Raw genomic sequence first — 23819 nt, forward strand, 5'->3', positions numbered from 1 at the left:
AAATCATATAAGAGCCAAATCATCACCTCCTTTCTTGAGTACTGTTACTTACTTTAATATTCACCTGGTCACTGTGCTTTTTGTAGATCTACTAATGTGGTATGTATTTCATATGATGTCCTGAATATGTTCTAATCGCTGTGAGAGCACTTTTTTTTTGGGGGGGGGGGAATCCAGTCGTGGGGCCTGAACTCTGGGCCTGGGCGCTGTCCTTCAGCTCTTCAGCTCAAGGCTAGCACTCTACTACTTGAGCCACAGCGCCACTTCTGGCTTTTTTTTTTCTGCTTATGTGGTGCTGAGGAATTGAACCCAGGGCCTCATGCACACAAGGCAAGTGCTCTACCACTGAGCCACCTTCCCAGCCCCGTGAAAGCACTTTTTAATAGAAGATCTAAATAGGATTTTCAGTGAAGCTCAACATGAAAATGCAGGAAAAATTATTCATTGTTACCCTGATATATAGTAAATTTTATCAAAATAAGCTAAACATACTCTTTCAGACACCTACTTAGTCTTACTGATGTCATGCCAGATTGCAAGTGCTTTAGAATTGTTATATTATCTCTATTGCTAGCACCAGAAATATATACTGATGTATTAGGGAAACTTTGTATTAGTAATTACCAAGTTAGTATAGTGGCAATTATTTCTACTTTGATTTTTCTTTCTTTCACTGAGTAGACAACATTGCAAGCTCCAAATATTTTATGTAAGAGAAGAGCATCCATGTAAAAGAATGAAATTCCAGAATTGGTGCCCTTATAACTTCTGACTAATTACTTAATTACTTGATGGAAAAGTACCATTACAGAAGCTGGTGTCATTTGATGATGTGGCTGTGGACATCAGCTGGAAGGAGTGGCAGGAACTGGATATTTCTCAGAGGATCCTATATAGAGATGTAATGCTAGAGACCTACAGCAATCTGGTGTCCTTGAGTGAGCAACACTTAAATTAGCTACCAAGGTCAAGTGCTTGTTTTTTGTAAATATATGAGTATGTTATTAAGTTGTAAGATTCCAGTCCATGTGAAGTATCACTTCTTTCTAAGAAAAACTTTGATTTAATTATGTAACTCCTGAGGCAGTTTTATTCTTATTCTTCAAGAGGCCAAAACAGCAGTTTGAGAAAAGTTCTAAACTATGTTCCAGTAACAGGAGACTGTCTTCCCAAACTTGAGGTGATTGTTGCAGGTGGATATACAATCTAGAATAGAAATCTTATCACTATTGGAAGTATGATGTGGAATCCACTAATTTAAAATGTGCATTATAAACCAAGCCTGGCACTGGGTGCAATGGTTTATGCCTGTAATCCTAGCTACTCAAGAGAGTGAAATCTGAAGATTTTGGATTAAGGATAGCAAAGGCAAAAAAAAGTGCCCATGAGGATTTTATTTCCACTTACCACTCAGAAACTGGACATGGAGCTGGGACTCAAAACTGTTAGAATGATAGCTTTGAGCAAGAGTTGAGTTCAAGCCACACAACTGGCAAAATAATTCCAAACTTGGGGGAAAGGCAACCATGGAGCCAATGAAAAATGAGAAACAAGATTTAGTAGCAACCTTGTGAATAGGATGTCTGAGACTTTTTAAGAATGATGACCCAGCACAAGCAAAATTTTCCATATTTCTTATTTACAGGGCACTATGTTCCTCAACCTAAATTGATCATCAGCCTGAAGCAAGGTGCAGAATCATGGATAGGAGAAGCTTCAGACAAGAATTTCACAGGTGAGTTAAAATATCTTTCATAGTGATATTGGAGCCAGTTTGTAAATTCATCTTTCACTGTACAGAGCAATAATGTTCCTAGTTCCACTGAGTCCAGTGTGGCAGAGAACTAGGGGATCCTTTGTCTCAAAGACTTGTGAATCAAGAATTCATGTGGGGATAAAATGAATTCAGTGTGGTAGTAGATTAAGGTTTGGAATTGAAAGGGAAAAAGAAATTTAGAAACATAGGAAATGACATTTCATTTTCTTTGAAACTAGGACTATGCACGTATGATGCACGTATGCTAGGGCTGCTATCCTCCAATAAGAAAAATGGCTTATCAGTGGTGGTGGGCAAAGACTCAGATTCAGAACCAAAGCTTCTTGTCTAGATAGGATGATTATCTGGGTGTTAAACTGGAGTATCATTGGTCTTCCATGGTTCTGAGCAGTAGGAGTGTCAGAAAAGAAATTTGGATGAGACTTTTTGTAAGAGGGAGAGAAACAAATTTTAAAAATTCCCTCAAATACCTTAAGTAATTCTTAGTGAAAAGTTAGAACTGCACAGATGTAGCTATAAAACCGTACTCTCAAGAACCATTCCTGCTTAGATAAAAGGCAAAGGGATGTATAAAACACTCTTATTGGGCTGGGAGGTGGCTCAGTGGTAGAGCACTTGCCTTGCATGCATGAGGCCCTGGGTTCAATTCCTCAGCACCACATAAGCAGAAAAAAAAAAGCCAGAAGTGGTGCTATGGCTCAAGTGGTAGCACACTAGCCTTGAGCTGAAGAGCTGAGGGACAGAGCCCAGGCCCAGAGTTCAGGCCCCACGACTGGACTCAAAAACAAAACAACAACAACAAAAAACACTTTTATGGTCTCCAAAAATAGAAAATATTTCTGTACTTCACCTAATTGTTGAGAAGCAAAACAGCACAATATATAAATTATTTCTAGAAAATAAAAGAAAACCAAGCAGGTATTATGACCAAACAAAATAATATTTGAGAAAAACAACTTAAAGTCTACTAAAGGCAGATAATTAGTTCTCAGTATAAAACTCTCACAATTGAGAGTTTGAGTATTTCTTCTCACATAAAAAAAGAAAAGTCTAAAACAGAAAAACATTTTCTATTGTAAAATATTAGTATTGCTGTCTTAATATATTGGGAAAAAAGCATGTGTCTCTAATCTCTTAACATTTAGAATTGGAGAAAATGTCTTTACGTTTACATTAAGAAGTCTTTGGGGGGCTGGGAAGGTGGCTCAGTAGTAGAGTGCTTGCCTTGCATGCATGAGGCCCTGGGTTCGATTCCTCAGCACCACATAAGCAAAAAGCCAGAAGTGGCGCTGTGGCTCAAATGGTAGAGTGCTAGCCTTGAGCTGAAGAGCTGAGGGACAGCGCCCAGGCCCAGAGTTCAGGCCCCATGACTGCCCCCCCCCCCAAAAAAAAGGAAGTCTTTGGATTTCATTTATATTTTTGTCTTTTTCTCTGATTCACTTTAAGTGTCCAAGAAATGGAGGATATGATTAAGACCTGCCAGGTAAGTCCAGATGAATGTCTGTGTGAAGTAGCAGTCACAAATAGTAACAGTGGAGGAAAATGTGAGATTAGTAACAACTGCTATTATGAGCTCAAAACATAAGCCAGAGCTGATTAGAATTAATGGGAACTCCTTAGAGATGAGGATTCAGGAGTTTATTGTGTGCCAGAACATGCTTCTCTGTAGTGAGCCTGATAAGATGCATGCTGCATATAGGCTTGGTGTGTCTCCTGTAATTGAAGAATCCTTCAGATTTTCTGAGCATTTAACTGTATTTGTGTGTGTGTGTATGTGTGTGTGTGTGTGTGTGTCTTTCCTTTCTTGGTACTGGTGCTCGAACCCAGGACGTTACACTTGCTAGGCTAGTGCTTTACCACTGAGCTACATCCCAGCCCCTTTTCTGAGCATTTTAGTCAAAATGTTGAGAGTCCACATAAGCTGCAATATTTGGAAAATGGTAGAGAAGGAAGGGGTTAAACTTGGAGACCATATTTTTCATACACAATTGGGTTTTTGTGGGACAGCCCTCCTATAACCATTTGAATATAGAGAAGACTGAGATATAACTGCTTTCCTTTCTCCAGAAATACTTCATGGTGGAAGGAAAACACCTGAATGGACTGCATGTGGAAAAGCATTCTACTTAAGACCTACAGTTGCTATATATAAGGCAGAAAATATACAAGGCAGAGAATCCTTGTACAAGTAGTAAATATAAGAAATCTTTGAATAAAAAAATACACCTCACAAACCCTGAGAGCAAATAGCCAGAGGCTAAGTCCAATAAGAATATCCATTATGTAAAATCTATCTCTGAGAAGTCAGACCTGAGTTGCAAACTGAAAACACCTCCAGAAGAGAAATCCTATGAATATGAGGAATGTAGCACCTTTTCCACCCAGAGGTCGGCTCTCAGCAGGCAAAAGAGAACTCACACAGAAGTGAAACCTTATGAATGTAACAGATGTGGAAAGACCTTCAAGTGGGCATCACACCTCCATAGGCATAACAGACTTCACACAAGTGAGAAACCTTATGAATGTAATGAATGTGGAAAGTCTTTCACCCAGAAGACAAACCTTAATGTCCACCAGAGAACACACACAGGAGAGAAACCTTATGAATATAAGAAATGTGAAAAATCCTTCACCCAGAAGTCACATCTCAATACACATAGAAGAATTCAAACAGGTGAGAAACCTTATAAATGTAACAAATGTGGAAAGTCTTTCAGACGTGAGTCATACCTCACTGTGCATCAGATAACACACATAGAAGAAAATCCTTATTCTTGCAACAAATGTGAAAAGACCTTCAAGTGGTGGTCATACCTTGGCATGCATAACAGAATTCACACAGGTGAAAAACTTTACAAATGTAACAAATGTGTGAAAGTCTTTCAACAAAAAGACGCACTTTACTGTTCATCAGAGAAAACACACAGGAGAGAAACCTTATGATTGTAACGAATGTGGAATGTCTTTCACCAAAAAGGCAGAACTTACTGTTCATCAGAAAACACACACAGGAAAGAAACTTCATGAATGTAAGAAATGTAAAAAGTCTTTCACCTGGAAGTCACATCTCAATACACATATAAGATTTCACACAGGTGAGAAACCTTATGAATGTAACAAATATGGAAAGTCTTTCACACAGAAGTCATACCTCACTTTTCATCAGAGAACACACACAGGAGAGAAACCTTATGAATGCAACAAATGTGGAAAGACTTATTTGTAGGTCACAACTCGGCAAGCATAACAATTCACACAGGTGAGAAACCTTATGAATGTAAAAAATGTGGAAAGTGCTTCAACCAGAGTTCACACCTCAGCACACATAAGAGAATCCATACACATGAGAAACTTTAGGAGTGTAATGAATTTGGGAAGTCTTTCATCTGGAAGAAAACTCCACACAGATTAAAAGACTTACGAATGTTGCATATGTGCAGTTTTTCACCCAGAAGGCATAGCTTGAGGAACATCATTGAATACTCACAGGACAGAAATTTCATGAATGAAAAAAATGTGGAAAGATTTTCAAGAAGTCACATCTCAGTTTGCATCAGAAAACACACAGGAGAGAAGCCATATAAATGTAACAAATGTGGAAATTATTTTACCTGGAAGTCATACTTCAATTTTCATCAAAGAACTGGCTCACATAGGAGTAAGAAAATCAACAAATATGACAAATGTGCAATGACTTCTTCTTTTTTTTTTTGCCAGTCCTATGGCTGGAACTCAGGGCCTGGGCACTGTCCCTGGGCTTAATTTGCTCAAGGCTAGCACTCTACCACTTGAGCCACAGCACCACTGCTGGCTTTTTCTGTTTATGTGGTACTGAGGAAATCAAACCCAGGGCTTCGTGCATGCTAGGTAGGCACTCTACCACTAGGCCACATCCCCAGCCCCTAAGATGCCTTATTTATTTTTGTCAGTTGTGGGGCTTGACCTCTGGGCCTAGCTAGGAGCTGTCCCTTAGCTCTTCTGCTCAAGGCTAGCACTGTACCACTTGAACCACAGCACCACTTCCTATTTTTTTCTTTATTAAACATATTAAATTTTATTTCAATAACTAGTTTCATTTTTTCAGTAAGAGCTTTGGATAATTACTTTTTATCAGAGGTCAGAACACAATATAAGCTATCAAATACTGCAGTGACTAAAATTACTTGGGTATGCATTTAGAAAAGCCATGTTTAATAGACAAAAATTCTAGTATTATTGCTTAATAAGTATGACTTAACTCCTTGGGAACTCTTCAAAATAACCAGAATTTTTAGTTTGCACCAACTTGTTGACCACAAACGTGTTGAAACTTGTGATATCAGTACATGAGTCAAAAACTTAATAAAACCGAGTGCTATACATAAGTTAGCAGATTATCTTATGACATTTTAGCTTTACCACAGCTCTAGTTAGCATTTAAAAAAAACACAAAACGAACACTAAAATTGTAGTATTTGGCATTTTTGGTACAAGCTTTAAAAAAGTGTTACTCGGGGCTGGGAAGGTGGCTCAGTGGTAGAGCGCTTGCCTTGCATGCATGAGGCCCTGGGTTCGATTCCTAGCAACACATAAGCAAAAAGAAAAAAAAAGCCGCAAGTGGTGCTGTGGCTCAAGTGGTAGAGCCCTAGCCTTGAGCTGAAGAGCTGAGGGACAGCGCCCAGGCCCAGAGTTCAGGCCACACTACCGGACCCAAAAAAAAAAAAAAAAAAAAAGTATTACTCAACACCTCATCTAAGAAAATGGTGGTGTTCAAAAATACAAAAACTGTTACATCCAGTAGATATTTTACAGTCAAAATAATAAATCTTTTGGAAAAAATGCATAATATCTTCATAACTACCAGTTGTCTCAAAGACTAACAGAAAAATGCAGAAAAATAGATGTTCCCATTCATATCATTTTGCTCTGAAAAATCAGAAATTATTCAATTCGTTAGCAAAAATGATTTAAAAAATATGATTAATACACTGTATGTCTTGAAGCCAAAACAAACTTTACCTCAAAGAGCAATTTTGACTTGTACATTCCTAGTATCCTTGGTCTAGAAGAAGGCCCAATTTTAAGCCATTATTTAAATGGAGTGCATATGTAAATTCATCATTCTCCACAGGATGTTTGACTTCATTATATCACCTGCAAAATGGCAAATCATTAAGTCATTGATAAAGAATCTGTACTGCAAGTATTCCTTTTCTGAAATGCTTGGGACCAGAAGTGTTTTAGTTCAACATCATATTCATTGCCATTTCACATAGCCTAAAGGCAATTCCATACAATATTTTTAGGGTGTCTGTGTTTTGAATAAAACCCATTACAAGGTCAGGTCAAGTGCAGAATTTTCATTTGTAAATCATGTCTACACAAAAGTTTCAGATTTTGGAATATTTATGATTTTGTATTTTCAGATTAATACAATGTACTTATAATGTCAATAGCTGCCAACAAACTTTCACACACAAAACTAAACATGAATATTGAGATCAGAACATGAATCTTCTATATAATCAGATTTAATTTACTAAATAATCCTATGATGAAATCAAAACAATGAGCCCAAAGCTGCATAATTTTCCAAAAGATTCTCCTCTAGGTGCAGAGCTTGTTCACTCCATTCCTTTTTTAGTTGTTTAGCTTTTGCAATATTTTCTTGGTTTTTTGTTGGGGGAGGTTCCAGTTGTGGGGCCTGAACTCTGGGCCTGGGCACTGTCCCTCAGCTCTTCAGTTCAAGGCTAGCGCTCTACCACTTGAGCCACAGTGCCACTTCCAGCTTTTTTTTTTTTGCTTATGTGGTGCTGAGGAATGGAACCCAGGGCCTCAGGCATGCAAGGCAAGCACTCTACCACTGAGCCACCTTCCCAGCCCATCTTGTTTTTGTTTCTTATTTTGCTCCTCCTCTCTGGCTTCAATCATCTTGGTCAATTTCCAGGATGGGATGGCACCTGCTAGGAATAGTGTGGTGAGAGCCAAAATAACTGTTGTAAGAAAACCATAAGGGTCCTTTGCAGCCCATTCCACAACATACTCAGCCCAAGCCTTTATGTGAAACATCTTCATAGCCGTCTTAGGAAACAAGTTTGAATAGTAGTCTCTAGTCCTGATATTATCAGTGAGCCAATCACAATTTCCCCTGGTGGTCATCTTCTTTTGTTCTAACATACACTTCTGAGCAGTTTAAATTCACTAGACCAAGTAGGAAGGGCTGCAATGAAAGTCTTCAGTGAATCTGACAACAGACACAATAGAAACTGAGTATAATAAATGTAGAAAGACATTTAGCCAGAAGTCATATTCCAACTGGTATCAGAGACCTGGAGAAATGACAAAATTTCTGTAAATGAAAACATTAGAGAAAGTCTCAACCTGAAGTAACCTTCAGCAAGCCTTAGAAGACTCACATGGGAAAGAAACACAATGCAGAAAAATCTTTGTAGGAAACCTGTGAATTATACAGAAAAATCCTTAATGGCAAAGGTAAGTGAGTTCTAATGGGAAACCATTTTTTACACTCATTAAACCAACATTTCTCATCCTTTCCTTGTGTTGAATAGGGATGATGTAACTGAAGTTTATCCAAAAGATTTGGACACAAATAATGCGCATTAATTACTTACAACTTGTCAAGTAATTAAGATAGTAAAGTTGTTGACTTGTGTCTTTTATAATTAGGAATGGTTTTTCAACATATTTTATAAATTCTTCTCAGAAATAAGAGGTCCAGCCCTTTGAGACTGGAGTCAGATTATCTCAAGGTGGTTTGGGGAACAGTATCTGGGGAAAGACTGTTGTGATTTAAGCCAAGACCATGAGAGCATCAATTTCTCCATTGCTCCCCTAAAGTTTCCCACTGTATATGTGATCCATATGAAATAACAGAAATGATAAATTATTCCCAGTTCAGCTTTTGATTGGAAGATCTTTGTTACAAAATGCGCACAGGAGCCGGGCGCCGGTGGCTCACCCTGTAATCCTATCTACTCAGGAAGCTGAGATCTGAGCATCGCTGTTCAAAGCCAGCTGGGGCAGGAAAGTGCCTGAGACTCTTATCTCCAATTAACCACCAGAAAACCGGAAGTGGTGCTGTAGCTCAAGTGGTAGAGCACAAATCTTGAGCTGAAGAGCTGAGGGACAGCACTCAGGCCCAGAGTTCAAGCCCCATGACTGAACTCCCCCCCCCCCAAAAAAAAAATGTGCACAGGACTAAAATCTGTCTCATCACCTTTTGTCCCCAAGTTCGTGAAACATTCAGAAACATTCAAGTCCTCCATTTTGAACTCAAAGCCTCGGCATTGTCCTGAAGCATTTCTTTTTTTTAGTATTGAACCAATGGTTTATATTTGGCATCGCATTTCTCTTTCCTGAAGCATTTTTGCTCAATGCTAGTGCTACAGCTCCACTTCTGGTTTCTTTGGTGGGCAAATAAATACAAGAGTCTTAAGCATTTGGTTTAGGATGAGTAACCCCAAAATGACTGCAGTGCTTACTTTATATTGAATTAACCTCTGGTGATTCATTCTTATCCCATTCTGTTGTTCTGCTGAGTGAGTTATAATAAAACACCAGTGTGGATTAAGTGAAGAGCCTGTCTTTCTTCAGCTTCCTGAGGATAGTTGCCCCAAAACATAAGACATGGTTTTGTTAAACATAATGTGTGGTTAATATAAAAATTTAGAAATGTGGAAAAAATGAGGACTAAAGCTAGTTAGAAGATGGTTACAGAAATCCAAGGGATGAGAGAGACAAGTAGATAGAGGTAGAACTATGATAGAAATTTAGTGTAAAATTCAGATAAAAAGGGATCCTTGTCACTTTCTACCGCATAGGTAGGTATACATATAGTATTTTTATCTACAACATTATGTTCCATGTTTTCATTGTGCAGTGACTTCATATCCAACACCTGGAACACATATATTTCTTTGTGATGAGAAGAAGGCTGTCAGTTGCAATCTCTTGAAAGGCCAGACAGAGAAAGACATTGAACGATCTCACACAAAAATGGAAGCTAACAGAAATAGAACCAATTTGTGACAGAAGTTGAGAGTAGAATAGTTGTTACAAGAGACATGGAGAGATTGGTCTATGCCTTCAGAATTCTCTTTAGGATTTTGGTTGACTTCATCCTTTGGTCAAATTGACCCGAGAGGGAATGTGCTCTTGAAGATTGTGCTTAAACATTACAGAGTGGTTAGGTGGACAAACGCCTTCATAGAGAAGGAGGTCACGTAGGAAGAACAGATCAGAGAGAATGGTGACAGAAATCTCGGTTGGGGACTGATATCCTGGTGTTAAATCTAACATGGAAATAATACAATGTAGGGGCTGGGAAGGTGGCTCAGTGGTAGAGCGCTTGCCTTGCATGCATGAGGCCCTGGGTTCGATTCCTCAGCACCACATAAGCAAAAAGAAAAAGCCGGAAGTGGCGTTGTGCCTCAAGTGGTAGAGCGCTAGCCTTGAGCTGAAGAGCTGAGGGACAGCGCCCAGACCCAGAGTTCAGACCCACGACCAGACCCAAAAAAAAGAAAAAAAAGAAATAATACAATGTACAGATTACTCTCTGCCAAAGATCCACATTTGGAATTGTGGAAATGTTATCCCTGCCCAAGTTACTCAACTTGGTAAACCAAGAGAAAAGGCAGGTGGTCCCTAACTCTACTTTTATCTAGTTAAATAATTTGCAACTCCTAAATTTTTATTGTTTCCTGTAATCTGCACCCTGCCCTAAGGGAAGGAAAGAGCAAGAATTGAAAGTAAGAGATTTTTTTGTTTTGTTTTGGTCGGTCATGGGGCTTGAACTCTGGGCTTGGGCTCTGTCCCTGCACTCTTCAGCTCAAGGTGAGTTCCTTACCTCTTGAGCCACAGCGCCACTTCTGGTATTAGAGTGGTTTATTGGAGATAAGAGTCTCACAGACTTTCCTGCCTGGCCTGGCTTTGAACTCCGATCTTCATATCTCAGCCTTCTGAGTAGCTAGGATTACAGGCGTGAGCTACCGGCTCCCTGCTAAAGTAAGAGATTTTTGAACACTTGCTCAGATTCCCAACACTCCTGAGTGATTGTAATGAGAAAAGAATCTAATTGGGTCATAGAAACAGTTCCTTCAGATCTTGATTCCTCTTTATGATGTCATGGAATTCAGAGCCAAGAGCAAGTCTTAATCCCTTTCTTAAATCCAACTGCAACAAAGTGTTTCTGGGAAGACTGATGCTCTGGGAGATGGCCTGAGCCACAGAAAGATTCAACTCATGAACTATCTATGCCTACTGCCTCTACATTTCCATTCCTGACCAAATAGGTTAGCTTCTTCTAAACAGAGTTTCTTTGAAAGAGATGAGGGAGAGCTAACTAGTAACAATCTTCTCCCAACATCTCTGTGTCAAAGGCCTCTAGGGAGCCTTCATTATCCCAACTGTGAATAGTGTTATACTTGGCACACAAGAAGGCTTAAGAGCTTAGAACATCCTGAACCACTTGCCATTTGAAGTGTGTGTCAAGAATTCACTGATCTCCAGCTGATAAGCCCTGATGAGCAGTTAAATCTAATTAATGATGTAGTCCTCAAGTATTACTGAACTGATGCTTGAAGGATGGTGACAACTTAATGCTGATTACTGATCTGAGTCAAAGAACAAGGGGACTAGGTCAGCTGACAAGGTCAGTTATCTTTTTTCTCAGGTCCTGCTCACCAGCCAGTAAGTCTTGCCTTCACTAGGTGCTTCAAGACAATGGAGCAGAAATGGATCTCCCTTGTAGATAACCCAGTCACTGCCACAGTCCCTAAGTGACACAAACCACTCACTGAGGACCATACAAGCTATTTTCCCTCCATCACCCAGTGTGCACTGCAGTGTCCTGATGGCAACTACTCCTTGTCATCACTACACCACTAGCCACCTAACAGGGACTAAGTTATTAGTACTCTCTCAGTCACTGTACCCTGAAAACCCACTCCAAATTTCTGGATTTCCACATCTAATGTTCTCTATTTGGACATCTACATGGGAAAAAAAGTGATGTATAATCTGTGTTTGATGAAATTTTCTTACCATATTGACCTTTTTCTTCTGTTTGGGCTGATACTTAGCTTTCAACTTGCGATTCTTTAGTGTTCTTTGGCTTTTATGATCAGTCTTGGCACTCGACTCCTTGTGCCACATGGCAAATTCTGACATTGTTCTATTTAGTATCACAAGTCCCCTCACCTCTGGAAGGCAGTGTACACGTGCTCCCTGTTACCTTTTTTCTTCCAAGATGCTTATGAAATCTACATCAGAAAAACTACATTATTTAGAATTTTAAAAATTAGTTTCATAGTAGAATCTATAATAAAGATTGAATGCTTTAATGAATTTTGTAACATTTACAAATGTAGTTATTACGAATGTAACTGAAATAACTACATCATCTTGACTATTGAATTTAAAAAATAAGTTATATAATGTAAAAAAATGAGGAATATGGATTAACATTGAGCAGTCTCATGGGTAAAAGCAGCATTCAGAAACTATGTACATACCTACACAGCAGCATCTCAGATTTTTCCATCTCTCAGGACTTTGACAGGAAACAGAATGTCCCAACTATTCACAAATGTGAGTCTTGGCTCTGACTGAGAGTTGGAATAGAAGGCAAGACATGCCTCATTTCATCACATCACAACAGGTCACTATGGAATGTTCACATCATGGAATGTTCATGGAATTCCTGCCTGTGGCCAGTTCACCATGGATATATATGGAAAAACAATAAATCCCAGGAACACGTTATATTAATACCTGCATACGAAAACATTTTGAAATGACCAAAAATGAGCAGCTTTTGAAATGTACTTTCACTGATTGTGAAATTTTCAGTGTGAATTAAGCATAACAGGGATATGTAAAAAACAAACCTACTTTCTTAATTTGAAATATTGGATGGTAATTTACCAAGTTCTACTTTTCTTGAGTTTGATATAGTTCTAAAACAAAAAGATTGCAGTTCTTTCAAAGACAGACATATATACATATATGTATATATACATATACATATATAGATACATATACATACATATATATGGATACATCACACTGGAGAAATCAGATTACATTTCATTCATTTGAAATATTAAATTAGTGGTATGTATAAATGAGTACAATCTCATCCAGTTACTTGAGTCCACCCAGGCTCTACCATAACCCCTGTGAACTTATCAGTACTTTTGCACAATCATTGACTCTCCTGAGAAAGCTCATCTGAAGAAGAGCAATGATGGAACAGGACACATGACCCATATCAGGGCCTTGAAAACAGGCACATCTAAGAGGAAACTCATTTATTGTGTGATCAATTCTCAAAGAATGGACAAATTTGTTTATTTATATTATTTGGGACTGAAAACCAAAGAAGTGAAGATCTCTACAAAGAAGAGAACTAAGAAGAAAGGAATTTTGTTGATTCAAAGAATAAAAACACAGTTCACCTCACAGTGAATAGTTTCTCTGACACATTAGCACTCTGAGCAAGTATTCCGGGTTCTCCAACACAGCTTGTTCCTCCCTTACAACCTTAATGTTTCTGAAATCCACCCAGTAGAAAACTGTTGGTCATTATCAAGTATTCAAGGTCATCTTAGTACTTATTAATGGGCCAGGCACCTGTGGCTCACACCTGTATTTCTCTACTCAGAAGGCTGATTTCTGAGGCTCATGTTTCACAGTCAGCCAAGGTTGAGAAGACATTGAGCTTATTATCTCCAACTCAGCAGCAGCAAGCATGAAGTGGAGATGTGGCTCAAGTTCTAGAGTGTTAGTCTTGAGCAAAAAAGCTCAGGGACAGCACCTATGCCTTTAGTTCAAGCCTCAGTACTGTACAAAAAAACAAAATCTAAGTACCATAAATAACCAGATATTTGTAAATAAAAGTATCTAAATTGCTGGGTGCAGGTGGATCATGCCTGTAAACCTGAGATCTGAGGTTTGAGCTTTAAAGCCAGCCTGAGAACAAAAGTCCATGAGACTTCTCTCCAATTAATCACCAAAAAATTCAGAAGTAAAAGTAGAGATGTGACTCAAGTGGTAGAGCACTAGTCTTAACTTGAGATCAGGGACAGTACCCACAACCTGATTTCAAGCTCTATGACCAGGGGAAAGGAATGGCAGGGAGGAGGTGGGAGAGAGGAAAAAATATTTTAAAATGAAAAATGTAAGTGGGAAAACAGGGGAAAAAAAACTGAAAGAATTATTTCATAAGATACAAGGAAAAACTAAGAATTTCTTTTAAAGAAGAAAAGAACAAAGTAAAGATGGTTATAGAAAAACCAGGCTGACATGACCAAAACTTTACTCCAACAAAAACAACAAAAATAAAACCTTTAGTTTTCCTTCCTGTCAGGGAGGTCAGTTGTTTAGAATTAAAATTTTGCAACCTATCTTGAGATGTTCATTCTCTGATCCCTTGAGCTGTGTAGCTTTGGGGGAACTGATGGCCTGTGTACTATTTGACTTTCCTTATTTCCCTTGTCTTATGTGCCTAGGGAGGGGGTGACCACAGCGAGTAATAATCATTCTTGAGTTTTTTGCTCACAGAAGTGAATTCACACCATTCAACATCTTCACCAGCAGTGATTTATGCTGCTGTCTCTCGCTGTCATGCGCTTGTTCTCTCTCTCTCTCTCTTTCTTTCTATGTCTCTCTGTCTCTGTCTCTCTCTCACCAGTCCTGGATCTTGAACTCAGGGACTGGGCACTGTCCCTGAGCTTCTTTTTGCTCAAGGCTAGCACTCTACCACTTGAGACACAGCGCCACTTCCAGCTTTTTCTGTTTATGTGATACTAAGGACTGGAACCCAGTGCTTCATACATGCTAGACAAGCACTCTACCAATAAGCCACATTCCCAGCTCTCTCCCTCTCCTTGTTCTTCCCTCTCCCTTACAAATAAAGTTTTTTTTGCATTCTTTTAGATTTTAAGAACAGTTACATCATACTTATAAAATTACTTATAGAATTCATAGGTTCTTTTTGTTATTGTTGTTGGTCTTGGAGCTTGAACTATGGGCCTGGGTGCTGTCCCTGAGGTCTTCAGCTCAAAGTGACTGCTGTACCACTTGAGCCACAGCACCACTTCAGATTTTCTGGTGGTTAACTGGAGATAAGTGTCTTAAGGACTTTACTTGCCCGGGCTGGCTTTGAACCACTATCCTCAGATCTCAGCCTCCTCAGTAGCTAGGATTACAGGCGTGTACCACTGGCACCCAGCACATGTTTTTAAATTTTAATTTTATTGTCAAGGTGATGTACAGAGGGGTTACAGTTACATAAGTAAGGTAATGAATTCACAGGTTCTTATAGATTATATTATTCATAAATTCATAGATTTATACCATGTATATTATATTATATTATTTATTTATTTATTTTGGTCATGGGGCTTGAACTCTGGGCTTGGGCGCTATCCCTCAGCTCTTCAGCTCAAGGCAAGCACTCTACCATTTGAGCCACACCACTACTTCTGGTTTGCTAGTGGTTTATTGGAGATAAGAGTCTCTGGACTTTCCTGCCTGGGCTGGCTTTGAACCATGATCCTCATATCTCAATCTCCTGAGTAGCTAGGATTATAGGTGTGAGCCACACATGTATCTCTAAATGAAGAGAAATAGGATTTGTCTACACACTAAGGAAAATTAGAATTAAAAATTAATTCAAGTTTAAAAGATGAGGTTTAGCTAGTTTTAAAGTGGGAACACAAACACCTCTAAACTATGCTCCTTCATCCTAAGTGCACTAAGGATGGCAAATACAGAGAGGACAGCATTTCCAAGCCATCATAGACAGTTTGACCTTAATGGTTTCCTTATGATGATGATTGTTCCTGTTTTGTCTTTGAAGGGCTTTCACTTTTTTTCCCTAAGAAAATAAGTTTTAAGTGTTTTCAGGCCATATAATTTGTGACTAGAGCAGTCTTCTAATGGGGTTAGCGGTGTCCAGAGACTGAAGTTCATTTTCTCTTGCGTGCTTCTGTTGTTTCAACCCCCTTGGCGGGGGTTGTTCCATTGTACCTCACATGGGTGGTTGAGAATCTTCCATGGGTCAGTGACAGGGCTTCTGGCTCTCAATGGCTTTGGTGTCTTTCAGGGCTCTTCACTGCCTTCTCTGGAACTGCTCTGTTCCCAGGTCTGCAGACAGCAGCACAATCTGTGAAGAGCAGCAACTATCTGCCTAACACCCCACCCACTCTTACCCCTTTTTCTTCTGGAGCTACAGTCTCTGCAATCATTAGGCTACCCAGAGGGAAGGACATTTTCCTCTGCATGAGCAGCCAGGGGTCTTAGCTGAATGTGCTGGAAACATAGCAATATGAACTTTCTGTGCATCCTCCTCTGGAAGCTCTTTACTTTCATACCAGGCATATCTCCTAGGCCCCACTCCAGGCTCCTTGCAGCCATGACTCTTGCTAATTCTGCAGACTGGTCTTATCCTGGGGCTGAGCAGAGGGAAGAGCTTTTGCTTTACAGTTCTCTGTCTCTGTCTGTCTGTCTGTCTGTCTCTCTCTCTCTCTCTCCTTATGGCTCTTCTGGAGGCAGCAGCCACTGGATCATGCTGTGAGATGAGACTGGGAGTCCTCTACAGGAAGCAGAGGGGAATGGCAGGCAGGGAGGCACTTCCGGTTCTTTTCTGCTTCTCATCACAGGTCAGCATATACTCAGATGGTAATGACAAAGAATGAAGCAGGGCTGGTAAACTTGCTGTCCTCTGTAGAGGGAAGATGGAAAGGTTTCTGGGAGTTGGGTATGGTCAAACACCCAGCTGCACTGATATCACTTTCAGAGGGCAGACACTCTCTGGCTTGAAGCCATCTTTTATCAGAAATGAGATGGCCATGACTTCATCAAAAGCCCTCTGCAGTACTGGTTTGCAGATCTGAAGTTCAGTGTATGCCATGGCACACATTGCAGTGACAACTGTTGGGTCCAACTGGTTGCGCAGTGGCTCTTCTCAATACAGGGAGCCTTCTCAACTAGCTCAAACCATGTTTGTACCATGATTTGTTGTATATCCAGCCTCTGCTGCAGGTCTATAGTTAAGAGCTTCAGCAGACATTGATCTCTTTTGCAGTCAGGTGAAATGGGACATCCCACCTGCCCTGTACAATTTGTTTACGTAACTTTGTCATTTTAAATGGGTATTTTCCTATAACCATGAAAAAAAAGTGGTACCCAAGGGCCAGAGATCCATAGGAAGCCATCATGTTCTTGTTGAAGGTACATTTCAAGGGTACGGACTATGAAGATACCACACTTTTCTGAGAGCAATTGCCCCAGGGCGATCCTGATATTCATCCTCAAATCACTGACCTTGGCATTGCCATTTTCATGCAGTAAGATGTTGTCAGGCTTTAGGTCTTAGTGTGTGATTGTGTTCTGGTGTATGTAAACTACACCACTGACTATCTGCTTCAGAAACCTCCTAGCTTCCCTCAAAAAGGTGGCAGCATAAGTCTATGAGCCATGCCAGAATGTTTCCCTTGGTGATCATTTCCAGCACCAGCAGTACATATTTCTCTCCCTAGATCACTTGGTACATTCTAATTTCATGGACATGATGGAGATTTTTAATGATGTCCACCTCATTTTCCACCATTCTGAGATGCCCTTCTTTCTTGAGCATTTTCACTGCTATCTCACTGTGAGACAGTGATAGGCCTTCACTGCCACCCCATAGTTCCACCTTCAATGATCTCATCAGCATCATATTGGTTAAAAAATATCTTCTCCAACACAATACAGTATGAAAACCTGTGGGGTTCTGCCCCACGCTGATGTCACTGCCATGCAAGGAGGCTGCTGGGGTGTGGGGCATCAAAGGATGGCTTGGTGGGCAGGCCATTGGATATAGGAAGGAAGGAAGTTCAGGAGAGATAGAGAAGAGAGAAGAGATGAGACAGGGAGCATGCCTCCCAGAGTGGAGCAGTGCCCAGGCTCTCCTCTGGCTTGAGGGCTAGCCTGAGAGGAAGCCTGAGCTAGCAGAGAGGCCCAGGAAAGCCCAGGCAGGCCTGAATGGAGATGACCAAGGAGACCTGGGCTGGTGGAGAGGTCTGGGGGAACCCTGTACAGCCTAAGAGGAGACCCAGGCTGGTGGAGAGGCCCAGGGAAGCCCAGGGCAGCAGAGGTGCCCACGCAAGGCCATGAGGCCTGTGCAGAGCAGAGAGGCCCAATGAGTCCATGGCTAGTGGAGAGGCCTGCTCAAAGCTGAGAAGCCTGTACAGAACTAAGAGGCCTGTGGAAAGGCCTGTAAAGAGCCAAGAGGCCTGCGGAGTTCGAAGAGGCCTCTAGAGAGGTGCAGAGACCTGCAGATAGATGGAGGGGCCCACAGAAAGCAGAAAGGCCCATGAAGAGCACAGAGGCCCGCAGAGAGGTAAAGCCCATGGAAATATGGAGAGGTCCACAGAGAGGTGGAGAGGCCTGCAGAGATTGAAGAGGCCATTAAAGAGTGGAGAAGTCAATGGAGAGTAGAGAAACTTGTGTAGACAGAGGCAAGGCTTATAGGAAGGAGGAAAAAGGAAAAAATGCTTGCCTCCTCGGAGGTTGCAGTTGCTTCTGGTTCTGAAGAAATATACAAAAGGGTTGCAGACCAACTAATAAAACTCCTTTGTCACCTTTAACCATGGCTCTTTGGATTTTTTCACTGATGGGTTATTACATACGGAGGCTTCAGTGAGATAATCCATATGGATAGCTCCAGACCTTGGCCCCCAGGAAACGCCCTTGTAGGTGTCTCAGCCCTCAGGGGAGAGATCCTCCCTTGAGTGGAACAGTGGAGATAATGGGGAATGGACACACTCAGTAACCTATCCACTATCAAGGGAGCAACAGCACCATGAGGTTCTGTTCTGTATGGCTGTGGTTGAGGGAAACCATTCATCATGGCATCTAGTCTGGCTTTGGTTGGATTCTACCTGGCATCTGGTCTAGCCATGGTTGGGGGGATCTCTACATACCCCACCTAGTATCTGGTAGTGCTCTCATACTATACAGTAGGCAGTGTGGCTTGCTGATTGGGAGTGACAGACCCACTCAGCAGACTTAGTAGGGATGAACTGGGGTCCACTGGGACCAACTCAGCCTTTGGTTTTTGTCTTGTCTTGTTTTTGGAATTAATACCAGTTTTTAAGTGTGGATCATGTTTTTGTTGCTCATTTGGACATCTCCAGGGAAATAAAAGTTCCAGCCTCTCACTGGGCCCAATTACAGGCCTGTAATGTCCACCTTCCTGTGTGGTGGCAGTCAAGAGGTGCGGCACAGGTGGCTGAAGGACTGGTTTGGTCCTATAGCAATCTGGCTAAAGAGATGGCTGTGGGTCTGGTTCAGACATTTGGCTGGTCCTGGCAATGTAAAAAGTCACAAAGTGCTTGTCTAAAATTAGACAAAAGACAAGAGTCAGGCCAGTTTAGTTTCAAGTGACTCCCACTCAGCCTTCCTCCAACTGAAGGTATTCAAACAGTCTGTGCAGTTAAATGTTGTATATAATTGCCAATTTGGAGTAACATATGTTTTTAATGACATCTAATTCTGGAAACCCCTAAAAATAGGCTAAGGTTATAGGTTCCTGGATAAGTAGGACTAGAACCCCTGAGTCAGCTTGAAGAAGTTACAGAAGATGGATGATCTTCACCCATCAACCCCTTTTAAGGTCAAGGGACCAGAGTCATTTTTTGAAGAGTGAGGCAGGATAAAGTTAAAGAGGCAGTGAAAACAGTGGTAACAAGTGTGAAGGTGTAGAGACTGCATTTGTGGAAAATGGTGACTGGTTCAAGCCTTCTGTGTCTGTCTATATCTGGTTATTTGTCACCCTGGTAAATTGCCCTAGGCTTTGGCCTAAAACTGTTTTGAAAACCAGTGGGGTGTTAGCCTGCCAAGCCTATGTAATGTATCGTTAGCCAGTCTATGTAGAAATCTGCAGGAAATACAGCAGGAGATGTAAAATCCATCGAAGCTGCTGGGAGACACTAACACATCCCAGCCTAGATCCACCCCATCTCTTCCAACCTAGAGATTTCATTTGGAAAAAGTTCAAGGATGGCAAGTTATTATCTTCTGGTCTGTTATTAGCTGCCTCTTCCCCCAGGGCAAGTTTAAGATTTGACCCAAAAGAACCTAAAAATCAATGATTTGATTGGACATAAAAACCAGTGGAGAATGTGAGAACGTGTAGGATGGGAAATCCCATGGGAAGTCCCACCCCACACTGATATGACCTCCACACATGCCAGGCTACTGGGGGTAGGGTGTCAATGGGTAACTTGGGGGCAAGCTACTGGATAGAGAAGAGGTGGTTCTGGGGAAGGGAGTGAGAAGAGGTACCACAAGAGACAAAAGGCAAGAGATATGCCTCCCAGAGTAGAGGGGTAGCTGGGCCCTCCTCAGGCTTGAGGAGAACCTGGGCAGGCCTGAGCAGAAGCCCAGGCTGGCAGAGAGGCCTAGAGAGGCCCCTACCAGCATGAGGGGATACCTGAAGACCCAGAAGACCCAGGCCAGTCGAGAGGCCAGGGAAGCGCACAGCAGTAGAGAGGCCCACGCAGGGCCCGAGGAGGCCTGGGCTAGTGCAGAGGCCTGCTCAAGGCTGAGAGGCCCATGCAGAGCCAAGAGGCCTGTGGAATGGCCTGTGAAGAGCCAAGAGGCCTGCAGAGATCGAAGCGGCCTGTGGAGAGGTAGGGAGGCCTGCAGATAGTTAGACACCCACAGAAAGCAAAGAGGCCCGTGAAAATCACAGAGGCCCTCCAAGAGATAGAGAGGCCTATGGAGAGGCCATTGGAGAGTGGAGAGGTGAGGCTTGTAGAAAGGAGGAAAAATGAAAAAAAAGGCTTGCCCTCTTGGAGATTTCATCTGTTCCTAGTTCTGAGGCAGACCAGGACAGAGCAATTGCAGACCTACACTCCTTAATTACCTTCAATTGTGCCTCCATGGATTTTCTTGCTTGTGGGTTATTCTAACAGTATAACAAATGTGCTTGGCTCCTTCTTAAAAAGATGGCAGGGAGTCAATTTTAACTTAGATAAATAAATATGGTGGGTAGTAAATCTTAACTAAACAGCTCAATAAATAAAGCAGGTAGCAAGTCTTAACTGAAATTAACTGAATCAATTTAGTGGGTAGCAAATCTTAACTAAAATTAGCTCAGTCTAAACCACTGAATAATGGCAATCCCCAAACCCACACAACACAAAACCTTCCTTTCCCACCCACCTCCCACCCGCAAAAGAAAGCATCAACTTAGCTCTGATTCCAGCAGGTCATCCAAAGGAGAGCTCTCAGCACTGTACCTGGCAAAGGTAGAGCAACTAACTGACTTTATAACCCCCTGCAGGGGTTATAGAAGTCACAATGGCATGTGAGGTCAGTGAGGAAATGGACCAATCACAGCTGAGCCTAGTGACATCGGGGAAGAATGGACCAATCACGGCCAGGCATGGATCCCTTGGAGGTCTAGCTCCCAGGCCTCTAGGACTGTTGTCAAGGACTCCAAGTGGGTTGGAGTTGGACTGCTATATTCACTATAATGGCAGTGTTTCAAGAACTGTGAGGCCAAGAGCCTCCCTCCTCCAGGGACATTGGATCCTAGGACCTGTTTCCTCAGAGACATTGTCCCTGTGCTCCAGGCATAAGGACCTCGGGCTTCTTGTGCATAGGTCTTGGGACTTGCTCCAACAATCTGTGAAACCATGGTGGATCACAATGAAGTCCTAGGCATGCCTGGGGTGGGCAAAGAGACTACCAAAGTGGCATCTAGCTTTAAAAACACCCCGATTTTTCATGTTTGGTACTAAATTATTTTATTTTAAAAACGAAACAAAAAAACCAACTCCATACCTTTGGTATGGAGGAAATGGATTTAAAATTAAAAGTATGAGAACGAAAGATCAAATCACAAAATAAATGAGCAAAAGAACAAACCCTGAGAATAAGAGAAACTTCAAAGCTGTAGCTGAGCCACGGAAGGCCTTCAAAGAAAGGATATATTGTGACAAATATGGCTAAGAAGTATTCAATTCCAGAGGTGGCGGGGAGTGGGAGTCAGGAGGTAAAGCCAAGTACGGGCTGCTTTTCTCTGCCTTCTATGGATTTCCATAATCCACATGTACTTTTCCTTTTATTCAGGATTCCCTACACTGGATTCACTCGGTTACAGGGCCTATCTCCATTCTTTCCCACTTCACTTGGTGGGAGAAAGTTCTGGTCAATATGTACTTCCACTAGCAGCTACCAGCAGTTCCTACCATTTATGAGGTAAAAGAAAACATCATCATTTCCCATCAGGTCCTTATCAATTGCTGTGTAATTCAGAGGCAGTAGGTTGATTATGTACAAATTGATGAAAGGCAAGGGTTAGAGTAGGCGCTCCAAGTGCTAGATCGCCTGCCTAGCAAGAGGTATCTAGTTTGAAACTAGAGACTCTGTTTGAAATCTAGAACTTCTCTTAAAAATCTTTAACTAGTTATCATTTAAATTTGTGGGTTTTAACCACAAAGGCTTATTTATTTATTTATTTATTTGGGGGCGGGGGTCTGGTCGTGGGGCCTGAACTCTGGGCCTGGGCGCTGTCCCTCAGCTCTTCAGCTCAAGGCTAGCGCTCTACCACTTGAGCCACAGCGCCACTGCCGGCTTTTTTCTTTTTGCTTAATGTGGTGCTGAGGAATCGAACCCAGGTCCTCATGCATGCAAGGCAAGCGCTCTACCACTGAGCCACCTTCCCAGCCCCCACACAGGCTTATTTAGATTTACCAGCATACCCTCTTCATTGCTTTTATTTCAATCTTTGTATGGGAGGATGATGAGGAGTGAATTTTTTTTACTTTATGCTCTTTTCCTTTTTGGGAGGATTGAGGGTTAGTCAAGGTACTTGATCTCAGGGCCTATAGGTCATCCCTGAGTTTTTTTTTTTGCTCAAGGCCAGAGCTCTACCATTCAAGCCACAGCTCCATTCTGACTTTTTTTTGGTGGTTAAGTGGGATAAAAGTTGTAAGGTTTGCCTTGGGAAGGGGAGACAGTCTCTACCCTCCTCTTGGCTACGTTTCTGCCCAGTACCTGTGCTACCTAGGCAACTGGCACACCTGGAGGTCTATCCTGGCGCCCCTCCCATGCTTCCCATGGAACCAGGGGAGAGTCTCAGGCCCTGAAGTCACATCCAAATCCAGTGAGGCCACACCTTCCCTCATCTGGCTGCACCTGCTCCTGGCTCCCTACCAAGTTAAACCCAGGTCAGACTTCAGCCCGCCCCTTTTGGCCACGTGGTCTCTAGCTTGCCAGAGGAGGGAGGTAGTTCAGTAAAATAAACTTCTCTTCCTGAAGAGCACGTGATGTTCTTTTTATCAGCTACCTAATTAAACTTATCTACTCAATTACCTAACAAAAGTCTTGTGGACTTTCCTGTCCAGACTGGTTTTCTGAACCATGATCCTATTATCTCAGCCTTCTGAGTAGCTAGCACCAGTTTCCAGCTTTGTTTGGATTTTTTTCCCTATTGTTCTATCAGTTGAGCCACACCTCCCATTTGGCATTTTGCTGGTTATTGGAGATCTCATGGATTTTCTGACTAATCAGCATCATGAGTAGCTCGGATGACAGGCCCCAGCCACTGGTACTCAGCTCATATCTCACTTTTGAAGGGAAGACTTTCTCCTTTTATTTATTTTATTTTTATTTATTTTTGTCAGTTGTGGGACTTGAACTGTGGGCCAGGACACTGTCCTTGACCCTCTGAGTACTCAAGCCTAATGCTCTACCACTGAAGCCACTTCCCGTTTTTGAGTGGTTATTTGGAGATAAGAGTCTCATGGGGACTTTTCTGCCCAGGCTGGCTTCAAACTGTAATCCTCAGATCTTAGCCTCTTGAATTGTTAGGCTTATAGCCATGAGCCACTGGTACCCAGCTTTTCTGCTTTTAGAAATGTTGGTTGATAATCTTTTACTTTTAGCACTGTAAATCTTTTTTTTTTTTTTTTGCCAGTCATGGGGCCTGAGCTCTGGGCCTGGGCGCTGTCCCTCAGCTCTTCAGCTCAAAGCTAGCACTCTA

The 23819-nt window shown here is 41.7% G+C and overlaps 2 protein-coding genes across 2 annotated transcripts in view; one reads left to right on the forward strand and one right to left on the reverse strand.

Moving 5' to 3' along the window:
* Positions 1-1700: 1700 nt before the first annotated feature.
* Positions 1701-23819, forward strand: part of LOC122123294 (zinc finger protein 260-like) — an 85635-nt gene continuing 63516 nt past the window's right edge. Inside the window, exons 1-5 of the mRNA XM_042697652.1 lie at positions 1701-1735; positions 3224-3260; positions 4082-4531; positions 4701-4999; positions 5962-5965. Of these exons, the coding sequence (XP_042553586.1) occupies positions 1701-1735; positions 3224-3260; positions 4082-4531; positions 4701-4999; positions 5962-5965 (825 nt within the window). The remainder of the gene's footprint in view (positions 1736-3223; positions 3261-4081; positions 4532-4700; positions 5000-5961; positions 5966-23819) is intronic.
* Positions 7317-7896, reverse strand: LOC122123275 (small integral membrane protein 15-like). Its single transcript, XM_042697639.1, has 2 exons — positions 7643-7896; positions 7317-7427 (listed from the first exon to the last, which is right to left on the reverse strand). The coding sequence occupies exons 1-2, from the start codon at positions 7829-7831 to the stop codon at positions 7317-7319; spliced, it is 300 nt and encodes a 99-aa protein (XP_042553573.1). The 5' UTR covers positions 7832-7896.

Source organism: Dipodomys spectabilis, unplaced genomic scaffold (assembly GCF_019054845.1).
Source record: "Dipodomys spectabilis isolate Male_0828 unplaced genomic scaffold, ASM1905484v1 ptg000227l, whole genome shotgun sequence".
Taxonomy (NCBI): domain Eukaryota; kingdom Metazoa; phylum Chordata; class Mammalia; order Rodentia; family Heteromyidae; genus Dipodomys; species Dipodomys spectabilis.

Excerpts from the sequence above, each read along its gene's own strand:
- LOC122123275 (XM_042697639.1), bottom strand. The coding sequence starts at position 7,831 with ATGAAGATGTTTCACATAAAGGCTTGGGCTGAGTATGTTGTGGAATGG. Across the intron at positions 7,428-7,642 it reads AAAATAAGAAACAAAAACAA|CAAGAAAATATTGCAAAAGC; the intron begins GATGGGCTGGGA and ends CCAACAAAAAAC.